General features: G+C 48.4%; 2 protein-coding genes across 3 annotated transcripts in view; one reads left to right on the forward strand and one right to left on the reverse strand.

Annotated features, from left to right (window-relative positions):
* The window catches only part of LOC103616675 (alpha-2-macroglobulin-like protein 1), a 26,610-nt gene extending 15,603 nt beyond the window's left edge, over nucleotides 1-11,007 (forward strand). The window contains exons 22-36 of the mRNA XM_008634891.2: nucleotides 132-186; nucleotides 799-882; nucleotides 1,903-2,079; nucleotides 2,219-2,300; nucleotides 3,058-3,214; nucleotides 3,439-3,513; nucleotides 3,892-4,054; nucleotides 4,446-4,660; nucleotides 4,782-4,997; nucleotides 5,102-5,226; nucleotides 5,525-5,615; nucleotides 6,364-6,432; nucleotides 6,746-6,848; nucleotides 6,975-7,016; nucleotides 10,921-11,007. Of these exons, the coding sequence (XP_008633113.1) occupies nucleotides 132-186; nucleotides 799-882; nucleotides 1,903-2,079; nucleotides 2,219-2,300; nucleotides 3,058-3,214; nucleotides 3,439-3,513; nucleotides 3,892-4,054; nucleotides 4,446-4,660; nucleotides 4,782-4,997; nucleotides 5,102-5,226; nucleotides 5,525-5,615; nucleotides 6,364-6,432; nucleotides 6,746-6,848; nucleotides 6,975-7,015 (1,653 nt within the window). The 3' untranslated portion in view covers nucleotide 7,016; nucleotides 10,921-11,007. The remainder of the gene's footprint in view (nucleotides 1-131; nucleotides 187-798; nucleotides 883-1,902; nucleotides 2,080-2,218; nucleotides 2,301-3,057; nucleotides 3,215-3,438; nucleotides 3,514-3,891; nucleotides 4,055-4,445; nucleotides 4,661-4,781; nucleotides 4,998-5,101; nucleotides 5,227-5,524; nucleotides 5,616-6,363; nucleotides 6,433-6,745; nucleotides 6,849-6,974; nucleotides 7,017-10,920) is intronic.
* Nucleotides 7,351-27,151, reverse strand: part of LOC103616728 (alpha-2-macroglobulin-like protein 1) — a 26,286-nt gene continuing 6,485 nt past the window's right edge. For both annotated transcript variants that reach the window (XM_017735850.1, XM_017735849.1), the window contains exons 6-36: nucleotides 26,891-27,044; nucleotides 26,380-26,464; nucleotides 25,724-25,844; nucleotides 25,502-25,619; nucleotides 24,346-24,455; nucleotides 23,858-24,028; nucleotides 22,831-23,055; nucleotides 22,640-22,703; nucleotides 21,969-22,114; nucleotides 21,664-21,813; nucleotides 20,646-20,843; nucleotides 19,929-20,016; nucleotides 19,154-19,307; nucleotides 18,141-18,369; nucleotides 17,663-17,786; nucleotides 17,371-17,492; nucleotides 16,907-16,958; nucleotides 16,431-16,514; nucleotides 15,895-16,071; nucleotides 15,509-15,590; nucleotides 14,486-14,642; nucleotides 13,835-13,909; nucleotides 13,457-13,628; nucleotides 12,768-12,982; nucleotides 12,277-12,492; nucleotides 11,766-11,881; nucleotides 11,007-11,097; nucleotides 10,651-10,719; nucleotides 9,326-9,428; nucleotides 8,625-8,666; nucleotides 7,351-7,533 (exon numbers count right to left, since the gene is read on the reverse strand). In XM_017735850.1, coding sequence (XP_017591339.1) covers nucleotides 8,626-8,666; nucleotides 9,326-9,428; nucleotides 10,651-10,719; nucleotides 11,007-11,097; nucleotides 11,766-11,881; nucleotides 12,277-12,492; nucleotides 12,768-12,982; nucleotides 13,457-13,628; nucleotides 13,835-13,909; nucleotides 14,486-14,642; nucleotides 15,509-15,590; nucleotides 15,895-16,071; nucleotides 16,431-16,514; nucleotides 16,907-16,958; nucleotides 17,371-17,492; nucleotides 17,663-17,786; nucleotides 18,141-18,369; nucleotides 19,154-19,307; nucleotides 19,929-20,016; nucleotides 20,646-20,843; nucleotides 21,664-21,813; nucleotides 21,969-22,114; nucleotides 22,640-22,703; nucleotides 22,831-23,055; nucleotides 23,858-24,028; nucleotides 24,346-24,455; nucleotides 25,502-25,619; nucleotides 25,724-25,844; nucleotides 26,380-26,464; nucleotides 26,891-27,044 — 3,909 coding nt within the window. In that variant the 3' untranslated portion in view covers nucleotides 7,351-7,533; nucleotide 8,625. The remainder of the gene's footprint in view (nucleotides 7,534-8,624; nucleotides 8,667-9,325; nucleotides 9,429-10,650; nucleotides 10,720-11,006; nucleotides 11,098-11,765; nucleotides 11,882-12,276; nucleotides 12,493-12,767; nucleotides 12,983-13,456; nucleotides 13,629-13,834; nucleotides 13,910-14,485; nucleotides 14,643-15,508; nucleotides 15,591-15,894; nucleotides 16,072-16,430; nucleotides 16,515-16,906; nucleotides 16,959-17,370; nucleotides 17,493-17,662; nucleotides 17,787-18,140; nucleotides 18,370-19,153; nucleotides 19,308-19,928; nucleotides 20,017-20,645; nucleotides 20,844-21,663; nucleotides 21,814-21,968; nucleotides 22,115-22,639; nucleotides 22,704-22,830; nucleotides 23,056-23,857; nucleotides 24,029-24,345; nucleotides 24,456-25,501; nucleotides 25,620-25,723; nucleotides 25,845-26,379; nucleotides 26,465-26,890; nucleotides 27,045-27,151) is intronic.

Here is a 27,151-nt window from a genome sequence, read left to right on the forward strand (position 1 = left end):
AAAAATGAGGAGGGTGGAGTCCCTGACCTCTGAATTCACACTTGAACTTGCTCTGAAACGTTGCTGTCATTTGGGAATTTTATGTGTGTTCTTGTTTCTCCTGTCCCACGTTCATGTTTCTGCCCTGGCAGCCAGAGGGTGTGTTAGTGGAGAAGTCTCACAGCTCCCGTCTGTGCCCAAGAGGAGGTATGTGCCCGAGACGAGGTATGTGCACAGCCTGAATGGGTTCTGCAGCCTGAAATAACTACACCTGAGAGTAGAACTAAACTGTGGGAAGTCTGATGAAAGAATGTTTTGAAATTATTTTTCACATAGGAAATTTCACTTCCTATTAGACAGGAAAGAACAAGAAATATTACTCCCACATGTGCTGTCCTACTGAATTTGCCACTGAGTATCGGTGACAAAATCCTGCTCTGTAGCCTCCTTCCCACACTGCAGTCCCTGGATGTTCCTGGGGCTTGGTAGGCACCAGTGAGAGCTGCTCCAGCCCTCCCATCCTGTCCCTGCAGCATTGCAAGTGTCTCCAGGATGTTCCCCTGTTGATTCTTGTGAGCCTTGTGAAGGGTAGTGAATTGAGCTGAAGTGAAGCTTGGTGAGCCCTCGGCCCCACCAGCAGCTCTCATGTATGTCCTAATCGGAAAAGTTTCCAGGCAATGCAGCTTGGTGCAATGACCAGGACAGTGGGTGTGAGCAGGACGTAGGCAGGGTCCCCTGTACCTGGGCCAGTCTTGTCCCTCCAGTTAGAAGCTTTTGGCTTGGTTTTTCATGCTACGCCTTTTATCCTACTGTTACCAGGAAACATGGCTGAAGAACCCCTGTCCCTTCGCCTCCCTGACAATGTAGTAAAGGGATCTGCCAGAGCTTCCATTTCCATCACAGGTAAGTGACTTCTACTCTGGGCTCACAGACTGCTGTTACCAAAGAGCAAGGCTTAACCTGGTGTCAGAGGATCCACTTGACATGGAACTGCCTAAAAGAGAGGATGCTGTGTTTCTGTTCTCTGCAAACACCAAGCTTTCAGAACTTTGGATTAGCACTTAGGCTTTCATGGTAAAAGTAATCTGCTGAGGAGATAATCCTTTTTCTAGCCTGGACTTTGGAGCCAAGACTCTAGGCCTTTACTTTTACTGGGACTTTAGGACCTTGGCTATTTCTGTGTAGATACCAACAGTAAAGCTCAAAACCATCTTGCCTCCCTGTTAAGTTTCACTGCTACAGCAGAAGCTCCTGGAGAGAAGAAATCTTTCCCAGCATTATAAAGTTGCAAAAGAACACTTTGGAGAGGGGACTGGGACTGGCCATACCTACCATTAAATAAACCTATTGGCATTGCAGGCCAGCGCTGGTATGAAGCCAGGCCTGGCACAAGTAGCCATGAATATTGTGCAACAGAACCCCAGCAGAGGAAACAATACAAGGCTTTTCTGACTGGCTGGAGGACATATGGACACCTTCACACTGTCTGACTAGCACCTCTGCTGGCTTCCTCACATTTTGATGCTTGACATATGGCCAGGTAGAACAGGCCTGGCTAAAGACCAGAAGCATTTCAACCTTTCCCTGAGTGCTGTTATATTTGCTTGTCTATATCACACAGACTGAGCCGGTGCAGTTCTGTTCATAGTCTTTTACAAACAGTATTTGCTATAGTTAGAGCTCTTTAGAATGCAAAAGCTGATAAGGGGAAGTTCTGCAGAGACTCCATAGCGAAGTCATGATGCCAAGCTGGGAAGAGGCAAAACAGTCACCACTCTCCATCTTGCACTCTGTTGTTTAGTCCTCTTTCCTCCTTTCTCCAGTGCCTTCCTCCTGTGCTGAGATGAAGCACTATTATCCCCTGCCTGGCTGAAAAGGCACCTCAAATCATACTCAGACTTTGTTTCTTACACCTTTGCACAGGGGACCTCATGGGGATGGCACTGCAGAACCTGGGCCACCTGGTGCAGATGCCCCACGGCTGTGGGGAGCAGAACATGGTGCTGTTTGCCCCTGTTGTCTATGTGCTGCAGTACCTGGAGAAGACGAGGCAGCTGAGCCCTGAGATCAAGGACAGGGCTACAGGATTCCTGCGCAGTGGTGAGTACCACAGACCCACCTTGCCCTTCTGCCTTCCTCTGTGTCCAACACACCAGTAACTCTTGCCCTTGCACTCACTCCATCAGCACTGTCCCCTCTGTGTTCCTGTGCCATATTAATCACTGTTCCCATCTCCCAGGGTATCAGACACAGCTTCTTTATAAGCACAGAGATGGCTCCTATAGTTTCTTTGGGCAGAAGGATGGAGAAGGAAACACTTGGTAAGCACTGCAAACATTCCTCATTTCTGATTTTTCCTGTCTGGGTCAGAGCACCTAAACTGCCTGAGAAAGCTGACAGGATGTTTGTTCCCTCTTTTGGATTGAGACAGCAGGAACTCTCTAACAGGGAGAGTCTCAGGTACTTGAGCCACTTGAAAAAGCAGTCAGGCAGGGCAGCAGAGTTTCTGGGAAAGTGGAACTGCAAAGATGTGGTCCCAGGGGACGAAAAGTCTTCTGTTTGTCTCTATGCTCTTGCTGTTGGCCCACAGACAACACCAGGTTGCACTGCTGGTAACCTGGCAGCCAAGAGGGGTACACATGGCTGGAAAAAAATCAGGTGAGAGCAATAAAAAATCCTCTCCTCAGTGAGTGGAGAGGAGCTGCCTTGGCACAGCTTGTACCTGTGGTGCCTGGCTGAGATGAATGGAGAAAAGAAGGGAGGAAGAAAATGGGGAATTACAGATTACTTCTAGTTATTTGGGGGAGATGGAGTGGAACAGGTAAAAATAGAAGGAGTAGGAGGTTTTTCACCTGTGAGATGATGGGGTAAGGTACATAAGTTGTATATAAGTAGTATATCTGTGGAGACAGGGGTAGGGAGAGGAGCCATTTCCACTTTTAGATTGACTTTCTTTATGAAAATTACTCTTTTTTGCACCCCCACTATGTCACTACTTCAGGGACAAGTACCAGGAGACTTCTGACTTTCTCTTTTTTTTTGTTTGCCTCTTTTTCTCACAACTCATTTTATTCCTAGGTTGACAGCTTTTGTACTCAAGAATTTTGGCCAAGCCAGAAAATACATCTATGTAGATCACAAGAACATCTGGGATGCCCTACGCTGGCTAGAGCAAAACCAGCTCCCCAGTGGCTGCTTTGCCACCAAAGGGAACTTTTTTCACTCCTCCCTAAAGGTAAAGGTGGGCCAGGGCAGGTGGCGCTGCTGGGAAATGACTGGACAGATTTGTGACAGCAAAAGATTGTGGGATCCCAAAGGATCCTAGAAAGTCATTCTGCAACCTGTGCAACTGCATTCTGCAGCCCTGAAGAGAGGGAAAACATGAGAGGAATGCTTCTCCTTCTGAGGAGTATGCCCTCCTAGCACCCCTTAAAAGTGAAAGATGCGTTCCCTTCACAGGGCAGCACGGATGATGAAATCTCTCTGGGGGCCTACGTCGCTGCAGCACTGCTCGAGATGGGTCTGCCACTGCAGGTGAGCATGCTCAGCTCCCTCCTGCTCCCTCCTGCTCTCCTGGGCACCACCATGGGGACACACCAGCTTGTGTTTCTGGTGTTCTCCAGGCCACAAACAGGGAGGGAACTTCTGGGAATGAACCAATGTTTGGCCAAATGATGAAGTCATTCCTCGCAAGAGCGAGTGCTGTGAAAGTGGCCTGGTGCAGTAGTGCTTGGTGGCAATGGCTCCCTGTGCACACCGGGGCTGCACTACCTGTTTTCTGAAAACAGTCTGTAATTTAAGGGGTTCCTCTGGAGCTACACCAGGAAGACATAGTGTGGCTCCCTGGAATGAGTTCCCCAGCCCCCTATTTCACCCCTGTCAGAGTCTGGCACGTGTCTCCTCCCAACACAGAGCAAGCTGATGCAGACTACTCTCCGCTGCCTGCAGAAGGTGGTTCACAACATCACCAACATCTACACAGAAGCTTTGCTGGCCTATGCCTTTGCCCTGGCTGGGGACTATGAGACAACCCAGGAGCTGCTGTACAAACTGGAGGAACAGGCCATCAAATCAGGTGCTGCCTGCTGGGATTCTGGACTAATGTATGCCCAGCCACAGCAGTCAAAAATGATATATGTATTCATACATAGTCCTTGTATTTGTGCAGTAACTGCATTATGTGACTGAAAATACAATAAGTTATAAGTTATTTCACAAGGTGTGAGGATGGCTTATCAGAAATAGTTTCCTCAGACTGGAGGATTTCAAGATACCTTTGAGGGAGTAGGTAGGAATCTGTGAGCTAAAACAAGTTGAAGCCCTGGAGAATAAGTTCAAGAAAGCAATCCTGGCCTGAGCACAGGGAATGAACTGAAAGAGCCCTGAAAGCACTGTGGGGTTTGTTTCCTCTGAAATCCAAATGACATCCTCCTTAAATAGCCTTCATGCTCCTTTTCCTTCTGCAGGAGGACAAATCCACTGGAGTCCCAAGCCAAGCTCTCCAGCTTCAACAGACTTCTGGCCTGGTACTCAGTCAGTGGACATAGAACTGACAGCCTACGTGCTCCTGGCATACCTCTCCAAGCCACGGGTGCACGCAGGTGACATGACAACTTCAGCTGCCATTGTGGCGTGGCTGATACGGCAGCAAAATGCCTACGGGGGCTTTGCCTCCACCCAGGTAAGCAGTGGATCCTTTTGTACCCTAGGTTGGCAGCACAAGTCCTCTTGAGGTCTTCCTGTTCCAAGCCAGTTCATTACAGCTGATGCTTTCAGAGGAGTGACTGTCTCTCCCTCTCTAGGACACAGTTGTTGCCTTGCAAGCCTTAGCGAAATATGCAGCAAGGACGTTCAGCACATCAGGCCAGGCAGTCGTGAGGGTGAGGTCCCAGAGGGCCTTTGGGAAGGCTTTCCAGGTGAGCCGCCAGAAGCGGCTGCTGGTGCAGCAGGCAGCGCTGGTGGAGATCCCGGGACAGTTCCTGGTGCAGGCCCACGGCAGCAGCTGTGTCTTGGCTCAGGTGAGCAGGGGGGATGAGTGCAGAGAGAGGAGGACTCTGCCTCTTTTCTCCTGCATGAGATCATGCCTGGCCTGTCTGTTCTGCTCCTGGCCCTTATCCTGCAGGCAGTGCTGAGGTACCATGAGCCTTCCCCACGGACTGCTCTGATCTTCACACTGCGTGTCAGCACAGAGCTGACCAATTGTAGCCGGGCGAATCCGCGCGTCCTCACCGTCCGCATCCTCGCCAGGTGACCCCAAGGGCTGTTTCCTCCTCCAGCAAGATGGAGTGAGCTTGGGGACAGCAGCCAGAAGAGTGTCAGGGCTCTGATGGAGGGACCTGACCCTTGGGGTGAACAGGACAGAGGGTGAATCGGACAGGTGGAAGGCTTGGAGGGGGAAGGTGCTGGCTAACTCCTGCGAGAGGGAGCAGTGGCTGCTGTGTCCTCAGTCCCAGATGGGTACCTGGCTCAGGGTGTGGTGGGGGAGGGAAGGGGTGCTCAGAGGGCATTATCCTCAGCGAGTCTCTGTCTGTTTTTTCTTTTCCAGCTACATCGGGAGCAGAGTCACATCCAACATGGTGATCATAGAGGTCTCCCTGCTGTCTGGATTCATCATGACTTCCAGATCCAGAATACTGGTAAGGACTTTGGAATAAAAAAACCCCAGCACTACCCAGGTAAATGGATCCTGCCTGCTTACTCCTGTTGGGAATTGTTCATTTCAGGCTGGGAGGAGCTAAATTTGCAGGGGACCTTTGTTGTTGCAATTGCACCAAAACTCGTTGTTTTCCTACAGCCACCACAAAGGAGATCAGAGGTGGTTCAGCTTCTCCCACTGACAGTATTTGGACTTGAGCTAGAAACAAAGTGTACTGCTGGGTGTGCTAACACCAGGATTTCTTTGTCAGAAATTCTCAGACAGGATTTCTCAGAGACACTCTAGCTCTAGCTAAAAAGATTCTTTTTGTTTTTCAATTAAACCATAAACCAGAAAGATTAATTATTTGCACAGCCCCAATGCAGGTGTTTAAAAGCAGTTGAACACTCAGTGAGATGAAATAACAAGAATCTCTACTGGTGCCTGCACCCATTTGCTGACCAACGTATCAGTCATACGTACTACCCACACAGCCTCTGGTCCCCAGAGGGGGAGATTCCTCTGCCCTGGGCAGAGTCAGTGTGGTTCACACCTGAGATGCTCACAAGGGATGTCCAAGAGGGGCTAGCAAAGACATAACCACTCAAGCCCTTAGGCATGAGAAAGGCACAGTTCCACATGGAGTCCAGCTCTACACCTTCCTTTCACTAAAACAGTGGGTCCCTCAGGTCAGGAAACCTTACAGAAAATCCTCACAAATTTCCTTCTATCATTCTTTCCTATCCTAGCTGGAGAACAGAACCATTGTTAAGAAAATAGAAGTGAAAGCTAATGTGGTCTACATTTATCTGGAGAAGGTAAGTGAGAACAAAAGCATTTGGTGTGGCACAGTGAGAGCAAGAGATCAGAGGACAAGGAGCTGTGTGAGAAGCCTGAGGCTGGTCTAGGTAAGAAAAGAGCACTGGTAGAATTGGGGGCAGAGGAAGCTTGCCCAGTTTCATTGTTATTGGATTAGAGTAGTGCTATTTCTCACACAATACTCCATTTTAAAGTCCAGAATCTCTAATGGATTAGAGAAATGTAGTTCAGGAAAACATTCAAATCTGGGAAGATGAAGATGCTATGACTTCTTTCTCCCCTTCCTTGCTAATTTCCTTCCATCTCCACTAGCTCAACGATGAATCTCAGACTTTCATTCTGCAACTGGAACAAGTAATTCGGGTGAAGAACCTGAAACCAGCCAGCATCAAAATCTATGATTACTACCAGCCAGGTGGGTTGCAGATTTCCTGCTACTCTGGTGTTGGGAGCCGAGTTCCTGGTTCTCTGGCTGGGAAAAGACATGCGGTCTTCTCTGTGAGCATCCATGTGCAATCACCTTCCTCATTTCCTTTTGCAGAGGAGCGAGCCTTGGCTGAATACAGAGCCGTCTGTAATTGAGGTAGGCAGCAAGTTCCTGTGTGATACCAACAATGGCATCAGGAAATGGTGGGTCTTGGGTGGGAAATACAGAATATAAGCAAAGACAGGAAGGGGAATGGTAAGCAGTGGGGAGCACGTGCCCAGCTAGAAACAGGAAGTATCTGTGTCTAGGTCTATGGAGCAGTTCTCTTTTGAAGCAGTGGTGGATGCTCTACCTCCTCCTGTGCACGTCTGCAACTGGAGGGGCAGAGATTTGCACGTGAGCAGAGGTGGAGAACTTATTTTTCCCTTTTAAGCTGCTCTTAAAAGCAATTTTCCTGGTTTAGGAGAAAAACAGTAAACCTGAATAGTCATTCAGTCAGACAGTTCTAGTCTCCTACTTTTAATAAGATGCCACGCACAGTCTGAGCCTTCCAGAAACTAACAGGAAATTCCAAGCATTTTCTCTTGTCTTCATATCTCCATGTGGTGACAGTTGGCAGGGGTAACAAAGGACTGATGGACAGAGACTGCAGAGGAGGGATCTATCCCTGTTCCTGTGAAGACAATAAAGGATAAAAAAAAAAAAAAACAACAACAACAACAACAACAACAAAAAAAACCAAAAAAAAAAACTTTGTTCTTGAAGTATTAGGAGTAACCACTGGGAACTCAGGGGCATTTTGTGCACCTTGTGACCAAATGGTACTGTCAGACCTCTTATCACCCAGAGGGTTGCTGGGCACTGGAACAGGTTTCCCCAGGAAGTGGTCCCAGCACCAAGCCTGATGGAGTTCAAGAAGCATTTGGACAATGCTCTCAGGCACATGGTGTGACTCTGAGGTGTCCTGTGCAGGCACAGGAGCTGGACTCCATGATCCTTGTAGGTCCCTTCCAACTAAGAATATTTTATGATCCTAAGGTTCTCTCTCACTTTACCTATACAAAGCCCATGTCAGAACCTCCACTAAGGTGGGGGCTTGTGGCAGGCATCTGAAGACAGGGCTGTGTGCCTCCCTACAGGTGATTAATGGAGCAGGTGCTTTCCTCAGTCTTGTGGGCTGTGGGCAGGAAAGCACACAGGTGCAAGGAAAGTTTAGAGCAGGGGCAGGCACTGGCCAAGCTTAAGCTTTGCCTTTGCTCAGCCTGGAAAGAGGATGGGCAGGTGTCCATTCCGTAGTGTGGATCAGAAGCCAGGCTGAGATGGACAAAGGCTTGGCACTGAAAGGGAGTCAGGCCCTGCAGTAAGGGTGAGCATGGCATGTTGTGTGCACAGGGCTGCAGGGATGTGAAACGACAGGGAAAGTGCCAGGAAAAGGAACTGTGGTGATGTGAATAAAGTGTATTTGATGTAAAGTGCCAGCACTGTCTGGTGATAGCGCTTGGTATATGCAGCCCTTGTTTTCTGGAACGTATCTTCAACTCTGTCATGATCTTGTCACATCAAATCTTCTACTTCAGTTCTCTCTCCCTCAGTTTAACCACTGGGATACAGGAACTCACCCTTGCTTGGCATTGCAAATTGCTTTCTACCCTGGACCTGCAGTCTGGCAAGTTTCTTGACCAAGGGCCTTTGCCTGCATCTCCCTCCCTTTCTATATTCTTCAGGACCATGTCTGTGATAACAAAAGCGGTGTTGGGCCCTCACCTCACTCACACGGGACACTGTAGCTCATCACTGCAGTTTCTTCTGGAAGACAAGAAAAAAAGTGCTAGTGAGATACGTTGACGAAAACCCACTAAAGCAATCCAGCATTGTGCCACTGTTCCTAGGAGAGGTGTTCCCAAAGTTTACAGGCTACAACTCCCCCCTGCTTGACACATGAAACCACTGGTGTGTGCCCATGACTCTGCAGCTTGTCAGGATTCACCCAAGGCAGGAGGCCATAAGTCCCAAAAAGCTCCATCACGGTTATGAATTCCTCACTTTCTGAAGGAATAGCAATCCCTGACACGTGTCTAGCCTTTCTTCCCACTTGGGACCCCACAGAACAGAGGACAAGTTGGTTTTGGTGTCATTCTTCTGAGGGGGCCCTTACTCTTCTGAGTCATCCCCTCGCTATGGTTCTTCTGCCTTTGCTGTCTCCCACAAGGTAAGTGTTCAAAAGGACAGCTCCTTGCTCCACTCTTATTGGGAGAGCCAGACCTCGAGTGGTTCTACATGCCAGCTTCAGAGAGAAGGACCCACCATTTTGAAAACCAACAGGTTAAGTTCATGCCTACAGAGCTTCTAAGGAACAGTCAGATAACCATGTCAGGGATGGTATTGTCTTAGACTCAATGAAATAAAGAAATTTTCTTTCCAGAAGTACATTTGGGTGGTTTTTGCAGTACAGCATCTGAGCTCACCTGGCATGTAGTAATCATAGATCTTGATATTAGCTGGTTTATGATCCTTCACTTGCATGTCCTGCTCCACCAGGAAAGTGTAGGTTTGAGGCTGTCTAGTCAGCTAAGACCAAGAAATGCAAAGATTAGAAACAGAAATAAAGTCCTGTAAGTCAACCCCTTTCACCTGATTGCACTCAGGCTCTTTGGAGACCTCACCACTGCAACAGATCTGTTCTGCTTTCTAGAACATCTCAGAAATATCTTTTACTTCCCATTATGTGACTATCTCCTCTTTTTGGTCACCAAATTTAACTCTGCTCATGAGGAACTTCAAACCTACAGAGTCAGTGTGCATTAAGTACCTAAAAGGAGCGCTAGTGTTCCCCACCAGTCCCACCTTCCCATCCCGATCTGCTCTGAGCTCCTTCATGCATCTTGCCTCAGTGGCTTCTTTCTTATTCACAGTGACATCAGCTCTTATTGTCCAGTCTCACATAACCCTCATAATGAACCAGACAAATACAAGCTGTGGATGAACATCTGCTGCAGGGGAGTAGTTACATGACCTGCTGTTGACTGGGGTGCACCTTGTGCTACCTGGCAGCCTGAGCTGAAATATTTCTCTGTATTGCCTTTCTGCTCTGTGCTGTAGACATAGAGAAAGCAGCATCTCTGCTAGCCTAATGCATCCACGTGACACTAACCCACTCCCTATGGGGCCAGCTTAGCTCAGCTTGCTGACAGAAACTGAGGGTGAACAATCACAGGAATGCTCCTTAGAAATGCTGAAGTTTTAAATACACTCCAGGTCTCATTTCTGGTGCTGTTTAGCTATTCAGGGAACCAAAAAAAAGCTGATCATTAATCTGTTGATTCGTGAGGCTATGGAGTGAGCACTTCTGTTCACACAACCATCTGGTTTCGTTTCAAATGATCTTAGCAAAATCCAGGAGCAATCTTGTATGCCCCCTGCTGCATTCAGGTTGCTTAAGAGCTTTCTAAGATTTCAGACTTGCTTGGATTTACTAGATGGATCTTATTACTACTCCCCAGTCCTGATCAGGCACCATATATATGGACTTTCAATAGTCTCTGAACAGTGCCAACAGATGTAGGCTTAACATCAGAGTTTGTCTTGTTTCACTCAAGTTAAGTGGCCCGGTAAGTGGCTCTACAGATGAACAACTGCAGACTGACACTTCTCCAGATCAGCAAATGTGGCTGGTATGCAGGAACAACAGCTCTGGATAGTTAAAATAGTAATGAAACCAGTAAACAAGAGTAAAAGCTATCTGTCAGTCCATAGCCCCTTTAATGACGACGTTAGCCCAAATTACACTCACTTCCTCCAGGTAGAGAACAACTTGGTCAGCTTTGCTTTCAACTTTCTTCACTAAAGGCATTTTCTTTAGCTGAAAACAGGGGGGAAAGATCAGAAAGGCTTTAATACAAAGCAGAAATATTCAGAGGCATTTGTCCTTGTGAGAGTATGGGCAAAATATTTACATGGCCAGGGAATCTGTTGATGTAGTGAAAGGCAAGGTGCAGCTTGGAAGAGACTTTGGGTATAAAGGTTTCTTAGGAGGAAAATAACCCTGTTTCTCTGCCCACAGGAATGATCACATTGCAGCATACAGTCCTGCCTGATGGACATCCATCACTGTTCCCATCCCAGCTGGACACAAATTCACGGTCTCACCTCTTCCAGTGAACCTGCCACGGGGCTGTATCCAGACAGCAGCTCCACTTGGATCAGGACCATGTTGGTGGACACACGGTTCCCTGTGTAGCTGCAGCAGGAACCCAGGGGACAGCACTAATGTTACTTTCTGAGCCATGATCTCCAGATACTCCAGCCCAGCTTTGGTACTCAGGTGGAGGAATGTGCCTTTCTTTCCAGTGTTTCTCCTGCAAGCATACCTGTTTCTGTACAGTAATAAATCTTTGTGCTTCCCTTGATCTCGCTTTTAATTGTGCTGAGCCAAGGAGAGTAAGTTCCTTGGAAGCCTCCTGGTGTTACCTTCTTTAGGCATGGCAGGGAATATCACATCCTATGCCTGTTCTCTTGGCAGTTCTGTCCCAAGCCAGGCAGGAGTACAGCACAGGAGAGCGGTGTGACAGTCAACCAGGAGCAGAGGAGGGAACACTTAGGAATATGTGTCCATCCCACAGGACCTTCACATCATTAGTGTTTTGAGACCTTACCCTAGAAGGGGGTGAGACCCACAGACCTTGGGAGAACTTGTGGTGAGTGGCATGGTACAAGACAGGACTGCAGCCTGAGCCACCCCTCTGGGGCCTTGTGCCTCTCACCCAGCTGGGGAGAGCACAGTAAAATGAGTGGGGTCACCTCAGCACTTGGACCCCACATGTGAAGGGGAATCCTGCCATCAAGAGATTGGTGGTGCCAGAAGCCTCTCAGCACAGGGGAGGAAAGGGGCAACTGAGTGTCTCCTACCGAGCACGAATGGTGACAGGGAACCGAGTGGCGTCGGGTGCGGTGCACTCCGTCTGCACAGATATGGCAAAGGTGGCCTCACTCCTCACGGGAGGGATGTGGTACCTCAGGGCGGCCTGCCAGGACAGAAAGAGGCTGGATGGCAGAGAATAGCAGGGTTTTTTTGCTGGAGAGTATCCTCATCTAGACTAAGCTGCTGTTTGCTGTCTTGTATTGGTATAAGAGAAAACTATGCAGCAGAAGCAGAGGTACTGCTAGGAGTGCACTGCTCCTGATGGATTTCTTGGAGGAGAGGAGCTGCTGTGGCTAGGTGGAGATGACCCAGACTTCATTTGGGGAATAGCTGTTACCTTCCTGTTGGATCACAGTTACCCCCACCAGCTTTGAAGCCCAGATTCTTGCATGTTATTGCAGCAGGTTGTTTTCACTGTTGGCTAAGTAGCAAGGTAAGATGTCCACTGGCTTTCAAGGCTTTTCACCAGACACACTTTTTCTCCCTGGCTGGACTTACCTGCAGGAAAAGACACCCGTGGCCCTGCACACGCAGGGTATAATCTTGGGCAATGGCTGGCAGCTCCACTGTCTGTAGCAGGAGGCGATTGCTTTTGTCTACTCTGAAGTTTTGGCTGAACCCCTTGGAAGTGAGAGAAACCTGAAGATCAGGGCTATCCTTGCTGAAGATGGTGGTTGCATACAGGGCTAGGGCTTCCAGAGCAACAACTGTGTCCTGAGGAAAGAGACAAAACATCAGGAAAAGTAGGATTCCTGCTTCCTATGCATGCCCAGTCCTTAGCCTTTCCCTCCCTCATACTGCAGCTATAGCACAATAAGGGTTGAGCTTTTCCCTTTGGCTTTTAGCATGGGCTTATCCATAACTCCCAGGACATGTAAATCCATACATCCTCTTCTAATTTACTCTTTTTTTACTATGGGCTGTTAGAACCCATTGCTCTCAAAAAACTAGCATCAAATTTGAAGATGATGATGGCTCGAGGGGGTTACCTGCGTTGAAGCAAAGCCTCCATATGGGTTTTGCTGCTTAGTGAGCCAAGACACAATCTGGGATGCCTTTTTGATTTCATCTGATGACAAACTTGACTTTGTAAGGTGAGCCATGAGGATACTAGATGTCAGTTCCACATCAACGGATGGAGCTCGATACCAAGATAGGGAATCTTCTTCCTGTTTGGACTGTTGACTCCAGAATATTTGGTCATCTAGAGGTGGAGTGGGGACATTTATGGAGCATGTAGCTGTATCTAGTGACCCTGGAGTTCTACTTAGCCCCTGTATATAGGTACTAAATGAACATGCACATTGGACACAATACAGTTGGATGATACATGGGTGCATAGCTCCCTATTTCCTCCCCACACCCTGCTTTTCCCAGTAAAACCCTAGGCCTGCTGGGGAGGAGCTCCATAATATCCATGAAATATCCAATCCGTGGTTTGGATGACTGTGAGGCCAGACACCAGGACTGTGAGATCATCCATAGAGACAGTCTCATAGTGTGGATATAACCTGGGACACCTTGGCAAACTGAGGCTTGGACAGCCAAGCCTTGGACTCCCCACAAAGCTCTGGCAGTACCCCCCCAACTCCTGCCCTCCATTCCCATGGTTGTTCAACCCAGGGATTTCCACAAAGTTCTGCCGTGGCCCTCCCTCCTGCCCCAGAGTCTTTGGTACCTGATATTATGGCAGCCTTATCCAATCTTTTGAGGATTTTCTGCCTGAGCGCCTTGTCACCTGCCACTGCAAAGGCATTTGCAGCCAGTGCCAGGCTGTAGAGGTTGGGACTGCCAGTATCAGCATTGACCAGGTCCCTTATACATTTCAGAGCTTTCCCCACAACTGGGTCCTAGGATAAAATTGAAAGCACACTTGTTATGGGGAGGGTGTTTGGGAAGGGAATGCAGATTTCACACGTGCAGAGGAGGGTGGGAAGAGGGACAGCACACAAAGGGACATGACGGATAACAACCCCCGTGTGCACAAAGGCAGAGCCCAGGAGGCACTGTCTGCGAGAGGCTGCGCACACAGCCCGCTCCTGCTGCCAATACTCACGGAATGAGGCATCCCTGAGTGTATGAGAGCTGTCACGATCACAGAGCTCAGCCCCAGGCCTTCCTCCACTGCACCCTGCAGCCACCACAAAACACAGAAGAGGGCTGCTGTGAGAAGGAAGAGGGGAAAATCTTCCAGTGCCTTCTGCTCCCCTAGTAAAAGCCAGCACAGGCAACAGTGCTGGTCCTATTCCTTCTCCTAAGGAAGTGACAGGACTGGTATCCACTTTTAAAGGTCCTGCTTACCAGAGCACTTCTCTGCCGGGGTTTCCCAATCTCCTCTGGGTAGCTGATTGCTTCCCTCTGCTGAGCACATTCCCCTTTCCCCTCCCAAATGTAAGATTTTCAGTAGTGGATTTCAATGCCAGAGGAAAGTGATGTTCCCACAACCCCACTGCAAGGTGGCATGTGTTAGCTTTTGAGATTGAGGTAGGGCAGGCACTGCTTCAGTTCCCATGTGCACATCGTCAAATGCAAACCTTCATCATTCATAACTTGTAAAAGTGCCACCACGACTAGGCAACCCTGAGTGTCACCAAGGCTCTTCAGAGCCTTCCTCCTGCAGAAGAGTTCATTTGTTCTTGGCACCCAAGCTGGACCAGAAAGCAACGGAGCTCTGAGGTACCTAATGAACCACCAGGACATGTCATACCATCAGACCATTGTTGAAGAGTTTCCCCACACTCTTGAAGCAGCCAGATGGAGTCTGACTTTTAATCAGGGCACTGGCAGCATCCTTTATATTTTGTTCATCTATGTGGATGAAGTGCTGGGCTTGGCTGAAGGTCTTCAGGACAAGAGCCGTAAGCCTAGAGCCAAGGAAGGAAGAAGGAAATAGAACTGAACTGCCGCTTGATGCACGTTTCCCAGAGGAGACAGGAGTCTCTGTGTCTTCTCCTACATCATCCATGTAGAAATACCAGCAGGCCAAAGCCCCTGTGCAGATGGAGAACTGGAAGCAATGTGCATGAGTTAGATGCTCATGAAGCTTGAGCTCAGAGCCATCTGCAGCAGGAGAGAAAAAATTCAATTCTCCAGCCCCTCAGAGCTCTGCTAATTTCAACAGGATGCTTTGTTGCCCTGGAGGGTTGACATTTAGTGAGATCACTCAGACCCATTCCCCACCCTGTTCAGGCATAAAGCATTCTGAAAAACCTGTAAAGAAGGTGCTTTTGCTGCTGAGTTTTCAGAATCAATCTTGTTTGGGGTGCTCAAGCACAAACAATCCAACAGGGGTACTTCAAGTTAGTTCATTGTCACATTTGGCAGAGGTGTTCCATAGACTAAGAGGATATGTATACATATCGAAACAGATAAATAGGGAAAGTGACGGCATATTGGGGAGTGTGAAACCTGGCATGACATAAATGTTATGGAAAAAGAGGTGGATATTGCTCTGGTTTCAGCTAGGGTGGAGTTAATTTCTGCCCAGTAGCTGTTCCAGTGCCATGTTTTGGATTTGGAATGAGAATGGTGTTGAGCAAGCAGCTGTGTGGTGCTTAATTTCCACCTGGGCTTAAACCACGACACTTTCCAAAAGGTCTCAGGAGCAATTTCTGCTCAGAACTCCACAGCTTCAGACCGCCTCAGTTTCCCCAGACCAAAATCCAAGCCAGCTCAAGCCTGACCAAGTCACACTGTTGTTCCCCAGTCATGTCTGGATATTGTTGCTTACCAAGTGTTTCCTGGCTCACTTCCTTCCCCAAAGGCACTGTATGAGCCATCCGTGTGCTTGTACAGGAGCTGTCGCTGATATCCTGTGGGAAGAGGCTGGGGGTAGTGAAGATACTGTGTGCCTGTCATGTTCTCCAGGTGCCAACCTGCCCCACCAATCCTGCTGATCATTACAGAGAGCATTATCTCTGAGGAATTTAGCAGAGGGGTGCCATGTACCACTTGTTCCTCTGACACGCAGTAGCCTGATTTACGCTGCTGTAATCACCATGGCGTCAGGCAAGTGATGCTGCACAAATCCTGCTCAGCACCAGGCCTCTGCTGAGGCTCCTACCACACAAGTACTGTCGTGGACATCACCAGCTTAACGAGTAGAAATCCACTCACCGCTTTCCAGATAGCCAATTGCTTTCTGTTTGATTTCTGGAGTCAGCTGTCCTGTTTCTTCAAGGTACCGTGTGACAAAGACGTTTGGGGCAAAATGAACCATGTTCTGCTCACCACAGCCACTGGACATCTGAAGAAGCTCATCTATGTTGTCCAGTGCTGTTCCCATAATGTCACCTGTAAGACAGAACCACGGCTTTGGGGGCCATACATATTCTTGCATGTAAAACAATTCTGGTCTCACAGATTCTCTGGATAACCTCCTAAGACTGATCTCAGTTCACCACTGCTCACATGATGTCTACAGACTCTAGGAACAGTGATATGGTACGTGGCTGTCTTTCCCTTGGCTTGGTGAAATTATACATCCATCCAGTGCCACTTGTATAGGAGAGATGGGATACTGCTCTGGAAGACAGTATTGCTGTACATATTCCCTCTTATTACTCTGTTTGCTAAAGAAGACACAGTGGCACCAGAAGAGATGTGTCCTGCAGGGAAAAGTATTACTTCCCAAGACTCTTCTAAAAACTCACCTAAGAAAGAGATGTGGGCTCTCTCTGACCCAAGGACGATGTTCTCTGGCATAGTGAAAGAGATTGTCTCTGAAGCTGAAGTTCCTGCAAATGGCAAAAACATCAGAACAACAGGCATAAGGGAGATGGCAGAGTCACAGGCCAGGAGGTGGTGTAAACAAGGCTGGGATCACCTCATCAGTGGGTGGAATCAGCATTCAGAAGAGAGGATGACATGGACATCTAGCCACCCATTGATGAGGGTCTGTGATGCGGTTAGACTGTGGCTTGATGTAGCTAGGAGCTTTTAGTACTGGGTAGGGCTGAATGGCTTTACCTACCCATAAAAGCTCCAAAATCCCTGACTTTCTGCTCCCTACACTCCTCCAGATAGTCCTAGAGTTGTTCAGACACCACACTGCTTCCATCTGATCTCCTCGCTCTGTGCACAAGCACAGCCTTGGTAGTACGACAGTATCTGGAGTCTCTGCACCTACCTTCAGGGCACAGGAGTGAGGTGTGGGTCTTTTCCTCCATCTGCCCCTCTGCCTGGTGGGGAAAAGGCTGGTCAGCTTAGAAGGGAGAGCAGTAAAATCAGAGAGCAGCTGTGCAGCACCCCACCTTCCTGCAAGCACCTTTCCCATCCTCGTGGGCCATGGCAAAGGGCTTCACACAGACAGCAGAGGTATCTGTGCCAACAGTGAAGTTGTACTGGGAAGCAGGTTTCTAGGCTGCTAGATGGCTTTTGACCCCATTGCCCTGACAGCAAGCAGTTCTGACATTTCTGTCCCATCCAGTGGAGGAGATCATGCTCCAGTCCAATCTACCCTTAGAATCACTCCTTGACCAGCCTTGCTGAGAATTGTGCCCACCTCCCCAGCTGATTCTTCCTTTCCAGAGCCACCCAGTTTTGAGCCTGACCCAGCTCCAACCTCAGCAGAACCCTGCAGTGCAGCCTGACCTTCACCAGCAGGTGTTTAACCACTGTGTCCTTCCCTCCAGACTCTGGCACAACAGCTGTACGCTCCATGCAAACATCTTCCCGCTCCATCACCTCAGCAGTGACAGTGAAATTCACCTTCCCTAAAAAACAAAGCATCAAGGGGCCGGTTGGCACATCTATGCCTACGTTTGAGTTTGCTCAGCCTAGGGCTGCTCACTCATGTTTTGCAATCTCCCTTCCAGCCCAGCTCTAGCTTCCTCAAGTAGCTCTGCCAGTGCCTCCCACTCCTGCTCCTCCCTTGACCCCTTACCTAATTTTGTAGCCTTCACATCCCAGGAAAATGTTTTTGCTGAATCAGGGCACAGGCAAAGAGTGAATCTGACATTTTCATGCAGAAATTCAAAATCCCTGGAGTCCATTAGGCTAAGCTGGAGCTAGAGGTGAAACAAAAGGGGGTTCAGGTTACAGAGCTGCTGCTGCTGCGTTTTTCCATTCAGGTCCTTGATTCAAATAACAATCAATCCCAGAAGCCAGGGGTAAGTATGATGATGGCCTCTTGCAGTATCTGTGGGACACCAGCAGTGTCCCATGGACATGCAATCATGTAAGGTTTAGCTTCTGGGGAGGGATAAACTGGCCAGTGATGGCTCTGTGTGGAATTAAATTGAACAGCTTCTTTGGTGTCTTTTCCAATACCTAAGAAGGCAGCCCCTTCGTTTGGAGCTCTATTAGTAAAGTAGTTTCCACACATTCCTCTGTTCCAAACCATCCTGGAGGGAGTCACTCACCGCCATGCACTGCTTCAGGTAGCTGAAGGCTTTGACTTTCAGGGGAAATGACTCTCCACGGAAAACAGAGTAGGGCAAAGTGGGTTCCACGAAGAAGGGCTTGAAGCTCCGCAGGCTGGTGGGCTCTGAGATTCCCAACCCATGGCTCTCCGAGGTGCAGAAGGTCATGGCTCTCCAGTCTGTGATACTGTCAGGTACTGTGACAGCTAGCTCAGCAGCCCCTGAATCACTGAGGAGAAAACAGAGTAGAATTTTTTCACACCCTGGGAAGATTTCCCTTGGGAAGAAAAATGCAGAAATTCAGACTATGAAATGGAAGTGCGTGTGAAGGTGTGGGGATTCCTGGCAAGTAGGACAGAGGTATGGGAAGGATAGCAAATAGGTGGACAAGGAATTACTGAGAGGAAAATGCGACCCAAAATTTGCTTCTGAGCAGTGTTGCACCTGAAATTTTTCTTTTGTGTGAGCACACAAGGCTCACAGGGGTCTGTGTTATACACCCAGTCTGTGCCATGGAGCATAGTGTGACATTTCCTATTGGGAAGGTGTGGGGACAATGGAACATGTCTCTTCTGAGGTGCATATTGATAGGATAAAAGGTAACATACAGTAGGAACATGGGAGATTCTGACCTGGCCTAAGAAAATACCACGAGGATGGTCAAACACTGAAACACAGTTTGAGGAATCTCCATCCTTGGGGATACAGAGTGCTTGACTACAACTTGATCTAACCAGACCTGCCTTGTGTAGAATGCTGAGCTATGGATCTGTGGAGGCCTCTCACATCCTGCAAGAGTCTGTGATGTTAAATTCCTAGAAGCATTTGGAAAATCTCAAGCAGAGACAGGAACTGTACCAAAACTCTGTTGTCCTTATCCACTTCTTCATAGCTCCCTCTTTTCTTTCACGCACAGAAGGCAATAATGCTCTGTCTCTGCTCCTGCCCATTCCCTCTGCCGTGTCTGGTAGAAAGTCAGTATGCCTGTGGAGCCACAGCCCATGATTACTCACTTGATGGGAACCAGAGTCCAGATGAATGTCTCTGGGAACCAGGTACGTGCTGGTGCTGACTCGCTGCCCAGCTCAGTGTGCTCAGCCTCAGCAGCTTCAACAGCAGCATCTAGTTCTGGGTACAAGCTCTCTGAGACTGCCAGCTCATCGAAAGCTATTGGGAATACAAGCATTCATTCAAAGCAGAGCAACTGTGAAACCAGGAAGGAGTTCAGCCAGGAAAAGCCCAGTTCTCCATCCCTCCCACTCCCGCCCCAAACCCCCTCATCCTCTCCCAGATGCCCTCAACTTACTTCACTATTGTCTTCCACAAGACAACCCAGGAGACCAGGGGGATTCCAGCATGTGTGTTCTCCCCCATGAGACATTTTACCTGCTCACAGTTTTGCTCTCACTCCCTGCAGGAAAGCCTAGATACTGCCCAATGCCAATCTTGGCTCACTCTCTGGTTTCCAGAAAGACCTTTCCTAGTCTTACAAACGGATTTTCTTTTCTGAGACAGATGCCCCATTTCCCCCCTTAACCATATTCCTGCTCACCAGCTGAAGCTTCCAAGCAGGTTGTTTCCCTGCAGCCACCCCTCTGCCCCTCCAGTGCACTGGACACACACACATGCCAGGGCCTCTCCCCTCTCCCTGTGGAGCACATCTGTGCAACCTCCCACTCATGTCTGTAAGCCATCCCCAGCTCCTAAGTACGCTGCATGTTCAGCTGCCCATGTGCAGCCTATATGTTACCCGTGATCTCCAAAGAAACAGGAAAAATCAAGATGTACACATGTAGTCGAAGTCAAAAGTGGTCTGGGTGTGGCACTCAATTGGAGACTTGATTTTAAGGCTGGTTAAAAATGTTAGACCTGCATTCTGGAGGAAAGAAGGGAAAGAAATGAAGGTATATTTTGTGGAGGGGGTGGTGTGTCTGTCTCTTCTGCCAAATCAGCCATGGGTGTTGTTGCACCTCAGCATAACCTGCAAATTTATACAGGGAGAGAATGCAGAACTGTCCTGCTCCCAGAGCCTGGTCCTCATTCCAAAGGACTGTGGGGGTGACCATTTGCATGTGCATGCCTGTACACAAAGTCATTATTTTGGCACCACAGTTTGATGCCCACCCTGACCCAGACTTTTCTCATCCTTCACTGCCATTCCTTTCTACTATTCTTTCCCTCATTTCCCTAGGTTCCCTTTTCTCTCAGGTGCTTTGCTTTTCCAACCTCCAATCTTCTCTGACACAGGCTGATAATCCACTCTGCTTCCAATCCCTAGAAAGTCTAAAGGGCACTAATGGGTAGCTGGGTTCTAGGAATCTCCCTGATCAGTGGGAATTTATCATGCTGGGAGCATAGAGTGTCATTGACCTCTTAGTTCAGAAGTTTGGCAAATTCAGATCATGAAGTTTATAGGAAAGACAATCTGTGAAGCTACCCAGTGCTAACCTGGGATATAAAAGGGCTCGGCTCTGGTATTTCAGGCCTTCTGGAAATTAGATTTACCTTCAGAAGTTCATAAACATCTGGCTGGGACACTGCATAAGAGTATCTGTTGTACATGAATGGTGACTTTGCTCCTGGTGAAAGGGTGGTCTGAGAGGCATCAATGATTCCTGGGCCCTTGTGGATAGTGCAGTAGTCACTGTAGATATCTGTGAGGGTGCTGAGCTGCTCCTGAGCATAGCTGAACATATTATACACCTGTAGGCAGAGAATGAAAACAGTACAGGTCAGTATGAGAGGTGGAGAGATTTTAATTTCTATCCAGAGGTTTCCTATGACCTCAGAGGCCGAGCTTGGATCCCGCCTGTCACAAAAACCCAGCCCCAAGGGGTTTTGAGTTTTATGGAGAGCCTCTCCAAATTTTGGATGTGTAGCACCAGAGAAGAACATGAGCCACTCTGGGGTATGGCTGCATAGCTGTGGCACTTCTAGCTTAATAACTGTACCTGTGAACTCAATGCACACACTAAGGACACCTTCCCTGCATGAGTCATTGGACAGCTCCTTGTCTCACTGAAGGCACATCCTGGATACACCAAGACAGTCTCAAGAAGCAATTCAGGTGTCCATAGACCCAGGTCTAGAGGAGAAATGGGACCCTTCCACTGCCAATACACCACTTAGAGTCCACTCTGTGAATGGAAGGACTGTCTGGTTCACGTGAGCTGGAACAAAGTCTGGAACAAAGAGGAGCCTATCCCACATTCGGCATTTTTTTTAACACGACTTTTTTTAGAGCACTATCATGAATCAGTTCAGGAGGTGGATGTCCCTTGCCTTCTGCTTGCCACTGTGGCAAAGCACTGTAAGTTTAACAAGGATGTGACTTTGGGCTGTAGCTGGGGATGACAGTGGTTTATTCTATTAGATCCCTCTGTAGACACCGGAAATTTTGGCTGGTGTTTGATGTTGGCCTTCATTTTTTCTCATTAAGCTGTGCTGTGTCCCCATTTGAGTACCTGTTGGTATATCCACCATGCCTTATTAATCAGCAAGGGTCAGCACTGAAATGACTCACACTATCCCTGGACAGCTCAGCCTCTGGCCTCAGGAGCAGGACACTTTCATCTACTGCACGGATGCTGCACAGGGAGCCTGGAGCAGCCTGCAAATGGAGACGGACAGTCGATCCTGGGAGAGCCACTGCATCTGAGAAGCCAAGCTTCACCTGCAACAGCAGAAGAAAGAGGAACTGAAGGCACTGACAGATGAAGGAAAGGGGAAACTGTGGTTATTGGATTCTGCTGGATATCTATTGCCAGTTTGCAGATAATTAGCCACCCTCCAGCCAACCTGCCCCTTTATGTTTTGTGCACTGCTTACATGGTTCCTGAAGCAGCTGGAGACTTTCAGGCGAAAGGTGTCAGCTGCCACTTGTCCCTCAGGGAAGGCAATGTAAACCAAGAGGGTAGCCATGGATGAAATGAGGTCAATGGGCAGAGTGATGTTGAAAGCCCCACTGTACTGACCTGAAGGAAGAAGGAAAAATTGAAGAAATATAGGAAGATGTGAGGAAGTCTGCAATCCAAGGATTACAGCAGGAACGTGCTCTTCCTCTGTAATACTTCTGTACAGTTTCTTGGATAAAACTATTCTGCCTTGCTTCTGGGGAGGCCACAGCTAGACCAGGATGTAGGTTAGTACCATTTTATAGCAGTGACTTGACATCATAATGGGTCTTGGCAAAAGTGAGCGCTTGGAAGAGAAATGACTTTCCGCTTGAGCCCAGAAAAAAAGATTCCGTAAGTTACCTTGGAGGTCTCTGATAATTTCCTGCTTGGCAGATAAACTCTGACAGTTTCATCATTTGATCAGAAGGGAAAAAACCAAAGGAAATTAAGAGACAAAAAAGATAGCATATCTCCTATAGGGTTTTTGTGCCAGCTCTGTGGTTTTCTGTTGGTCTCAGATGTCTTTTCTCTCATTCTCCATCTAGGCTGGAAGGACTTTCTTGTTAGGTGCTTAATTTGTTCCTGGTAGTTAGATGCTCTTACCTGATGGTGGATCAAGAAGCACTGTTGTTTGGCCATGATGCACAAGGGACCCTCTGGCCATAACCTACAGGGTAATGAACAGAACAAAGAGTTGAGAGTGCTTCTGCTCCATGTTTGTGGGCCAGCAAAGGGCGTTGTACTGACACAGACCCGGCGCAGAGCTGACCTCGCTGGCACTGCCCTGCACTCACCAGGTGGTAGAAGCGTGCTCTGGTAGCCCCGTGGGCCAGCTCTGTGGCGAGTACATGGTAGTGCACGGTGACCTGCTGCACGTCCCCACAGGCTGGCACTGCCTGCACCGGCTGGATCCTCACAGAGCTGCGGCTGGAGGAGTAGAAGGCCCTCAGTGGGAGCGATGCAGTGCCGTAAGACACCTTCACGTTTCGACCGCTCGAGTCCTCCGGCTGGGACTTTGCCTGTGGCACAGAAAAAAATGCCTGAGGATTTCTTGCAGCTCTCCCTATGCCAAAACCAAGACTGACTGAGCAGTGGGCTCTGAACTATCTCAGGGTAAAGTGTCTATTTCCACCTATGCCAAGTTCAGTCTCTTTCTGTGGAGCTTGGCACTGCCTGCGGTACCACCCTCTGGGATAACTGGTGTCTAAACAGGAGCAGGGAGCTGTATACTACTAGGGCTTTGGCTGAAGTCTGAAATTCTGCAATGCTGCTGCTACCCTGGGAGCAAGCCAGGTCATTAGACTGTGTAGAGTGGCTTATTAGCCCCTGGATCAAACCTTTCAACTCTGCTTCTGTATGGAATATGTGGATAAAGTATTAGAATGGATCTGCCCTGATAATGTATTTCACTCATCAATGCTGTTCTGTATTTCTTTCAGCACTTTCCCTGATCCATAGCGTAGAGGTGGCAGGGGACAACTGAAGATCAGTAGCCTTACTCAACTTTGACATATGACCTATCTGTACTTAGAGTATAACATTAACATCTTTTGAACTTACAGCAAGGTCAAAATCCATCATCCAAGATACCTCTGGTAATATCAGAGACAGGGCTTGCCTCAAAGTGCTTTGACCTCCAAGTTAGACAGGACAGGCATTAGAAACCTAGCACTACAATCAGACAAGAGAGTCTTCTTTGTTCATGGGAAAGCAGAGGCAAATTTTCTCTGTCAATTCCCTCTCTGTGACATTCCTATTTAGCTCCTTACATTCTAGTTACCTGCTTAGCTCCAGATTGGTTTGCAGTAACCAGCTCCTAACCTGCAGTATAACTTTACTGCTGTTGTCCCATGCTGATGTCTCTAAGACAAAGGAGGCCATCCCAGTGTCATCTGTGAGGTAGGTCTTGGTCTGCTTCCTGCTCCCATAGGACACTGTAAGAATCACCTTCTTGCCCTTCAGGTGTGTCCCATTGGCACTTTTGAGTTCCAGCTGTAATGATGCAGAGAACAGTCTGAGAATTGGAGGCCACAGGAATGAAAATCTACCTCCCAGGAGGAGTCCCAGTCCCCCTCTCCACAAAGGGACTCTCAGTGTGAATTTTAACTTCCCCAACCCTTCCCCATTTATGCGGCAGCCATCTCATCTGGATAACCTCTTGGTAAACAAGTCAAAGGAGGGACTGAGACAGAGGATTGTGCTGGCAGCTTTGGGCAGCTCAGAACAAGGGAACCTCTGGGCACTTCTGTGCCTACAACCTGCTTAGGCCCAGCTGCTGGGCTTTCCATGTTTCTTTCCTTTTCACTCACATTTCCATAATAGGGAGCTCCTTGCTGATAGTAGTAGCTTGTCCCCCAGAACTGGAGAGTTGTGACATCAAAAGTGACCTTGCAGTTTTCGGTGGTGTTGAACTCCACCCCTGGGAAAGAGAGGAGGCACATGCAGGTGAGTACCATGTGTCCAAGCAGGCATCAAGATTGGATGAACTCAGTTAGGGGGTGGACTATCACTCACAGGGGATTGTAGTTTCTCCATGCAACTTCAGGAGTCATTTAACACACACACACACTCAGCTATAGGGCCTCCTACATTCTGACATGAGAGAATGACAGCAGTCTGTCAGGAGGTCTCTGTCAGACAGTTCTCAAACACACTTTTCCACTTTAAGATGGTCCTACTCCTAATTGTCCTCTTCTTGTCTTCTTCCCTCCTCACAGCAGTCACTAGAAGGCAACATTTTTCCTTGCCTTTCCCCTGTCAGTTTGCAGTCTGCTGTCTTGTCCTGTGTGCCCATCTGAAATCACTGCAGTTGCTTGTTAAGAGAATGTGTGTCACTGCTTCTGGCAAGGGGCTGCAAAACATTTTCTTGTGAGGAAGGCTTTGCAGAATTTTGTGAGAGAGGGAACCTTACAGGAAACTTTACCTCCCTATCTGGGATGTGGAGATAAAACTAATGAGGAGCTAATAACAGTACACGGTCAGGACCTTGGTTATCCCTACTTGCTCTGAGAAACTCCTCATTCCAATGGACTGTCCTAAAATATGGTTTAAGAACAAGAGAACCTGGCATGGCCCACCTCTGTACACATTTTTAATGTGATGAAAACACAAAAAAAAGCAGCTCTTGCCCATCTCTGTCAAAACAAAGTGACTGCCAGAGCTGGACTGTCCACAGCAACTTGTAGAGGAGCAAGCACACTGGTAAAGCCCATCCTGCAACTGGGAGAACTCACATGTCCCATGTTATGATACTTAAAAACATTCATGTTGTCATGGTGCTCCCAGGGAAGACACAGCCCTCCAAACATTAGGCCTCATGGGAGCCAGTGCTGAAAGCTCCAGTGGTTTGATGGGAAGACACAAAGATCCATAAGGGATCTTATAGCTAAAAACCCAAAGACAAGTATATTTTATGAGTGTAAAATAAAAGATTTTCCACAAAGCATAGAATCAGGTTTTTTCTACCTGTTCCACTTTCTTTCAGGAAAGCCTCAGCCTCCAGGTTGAAATCATAGTTATCACCATGCTTCCGGTGGAAAATCTTAGTATTCACTTCAGTGGAAAAGCAGCCATCCTCATCTGTCTGGGAATGTGAAATTGTGTTTGTTAAGCAACCGTGAAGGCAAAACAGTCTCTTTGCCCTCGTTCCTCCCTTTGGCAAGAGGAGTGGGTGTCTCCCGTGCTCACCTCTCCAGTGTAATCCTTACAAATACTGTGCTTGGCTTTGGAAGACTTCCGGCTATAGCGGATATGCTTCCGGCACACCACAGCCTTCACGCTACCCTGGACTGCTTTCCCATAGGTGTACCTGGCAGAGGGAGCACAGAGGACTCACACACAAAAACACTGGCTCAAGAGTGACTAAGGTCAGCTTTAGCCTGTGGTATGCAGCTGTACAGCCCAGCAGCCTGCAGACTATCCATGGATCATCAGCGCAGAAGAGGAGGCCAAGAAATACAAGCGACCTCATCAGATTGAGACAGAGGGCAGCAGTGGGTGAGTTCTCTTCAAGTCAACACTAGTCCCACCAGGCAGGGCTAGGGGACATTGTGTTGGCCACAAGCTGAGCCATGATTCCTACAACACTGCCGCTAATAAATGCAGCAGAGGTGCTGTACTGTAGAGAACATGCACCACCACACTTTCAGACTCACAGAGACAGTAGGGAGAGAGAATACGGACAAAGGTGAGAGTCCAGGAGAATTACTTAGCAATGGATGCCAGGGTACCAGCTCTTGGGGTGGAGATAGGGTTGGCAGAGACCATTTTGAGCTCAGTTATTGATGGCTGTGCATTTTCCAAACCAGTAAAAATGCACCTTCTGCCACGATAAGTCAGCTCACATGCCACAGACGTGGAGACGGAAGTTTTCCTCTAGGATAGTGATGACCCGAGGCATCTGGATGGAAACACTGAACTTGGGCAGCGCTGTGTGAAAGCAAGAGAAATATAATTCAGTGAGAATAGAAAGAGTTCATTTGTTCCAATCCTTCCTAAGTGGTTTTTTGCAGAAAGAAAAAATCTCTGCTTTTGCTCCGTGACTACCAGCACAGGGCCTGGTAGGAACACACCAGCAGCCCAGCCAGGAGAATGGGATGGGAGTAAGCAGCTTGAGTGTCCTGCCCAGAACACAGCTGTGGGACACTGCCTCAGTCCATCCTCAGGACATGGGGGAGGAGAGAGCCGGTGGGCCTGGGTGAAGGTCGATGGTTACACCTATGGGCAGGCACTTGCACTTCCCAGGAGATAGCACAATCAGCACAGCTGCATGGCCCACTCAGCTCTGTGTGAGGGGGGGCCTGGAGGCTGGAAATACACCTTTCTCTGCTGCCATCAGCTTCCTGAGACTCTTACCATACTCCTCTACCCTGAAGGTGCGTGTGAGGTCAGGCATTTTGATGGTGTACTCTCCAACCGGTGCTTCTGCAGCCAGTGGGAAGGACAGATCCACAATGCCTCCCACAGGTGTGACATCCAGCCACTGTGCAATTCGGTTCCCTTTGGGGTCCTGCACAGGGGGAGTAGAGAGCAGTTATTTTCCAGTGCAAAAACACTCTTTTGAAGGATGTCCAAGATACCAGGGTGTGGTCTGACCACATATTCTCTTGTCCTGAG

This window comes from Corvus brachyrhynchos, unplaced genomic scaffold, assembly GCF_000691975.1.
Source record: "Corvus brachyrhynchos isolate BGI_N302 unplaced genomic scaffold, ASM69197v1 scaffold44, whole genome shotgun sequence".
Classification (NCBI taxonomy): Eukaryota; Metazoa; Chordata; class Aves; order Passeriformes; family Corvidae; genus Corvus; species Corvus brachyrhynchos.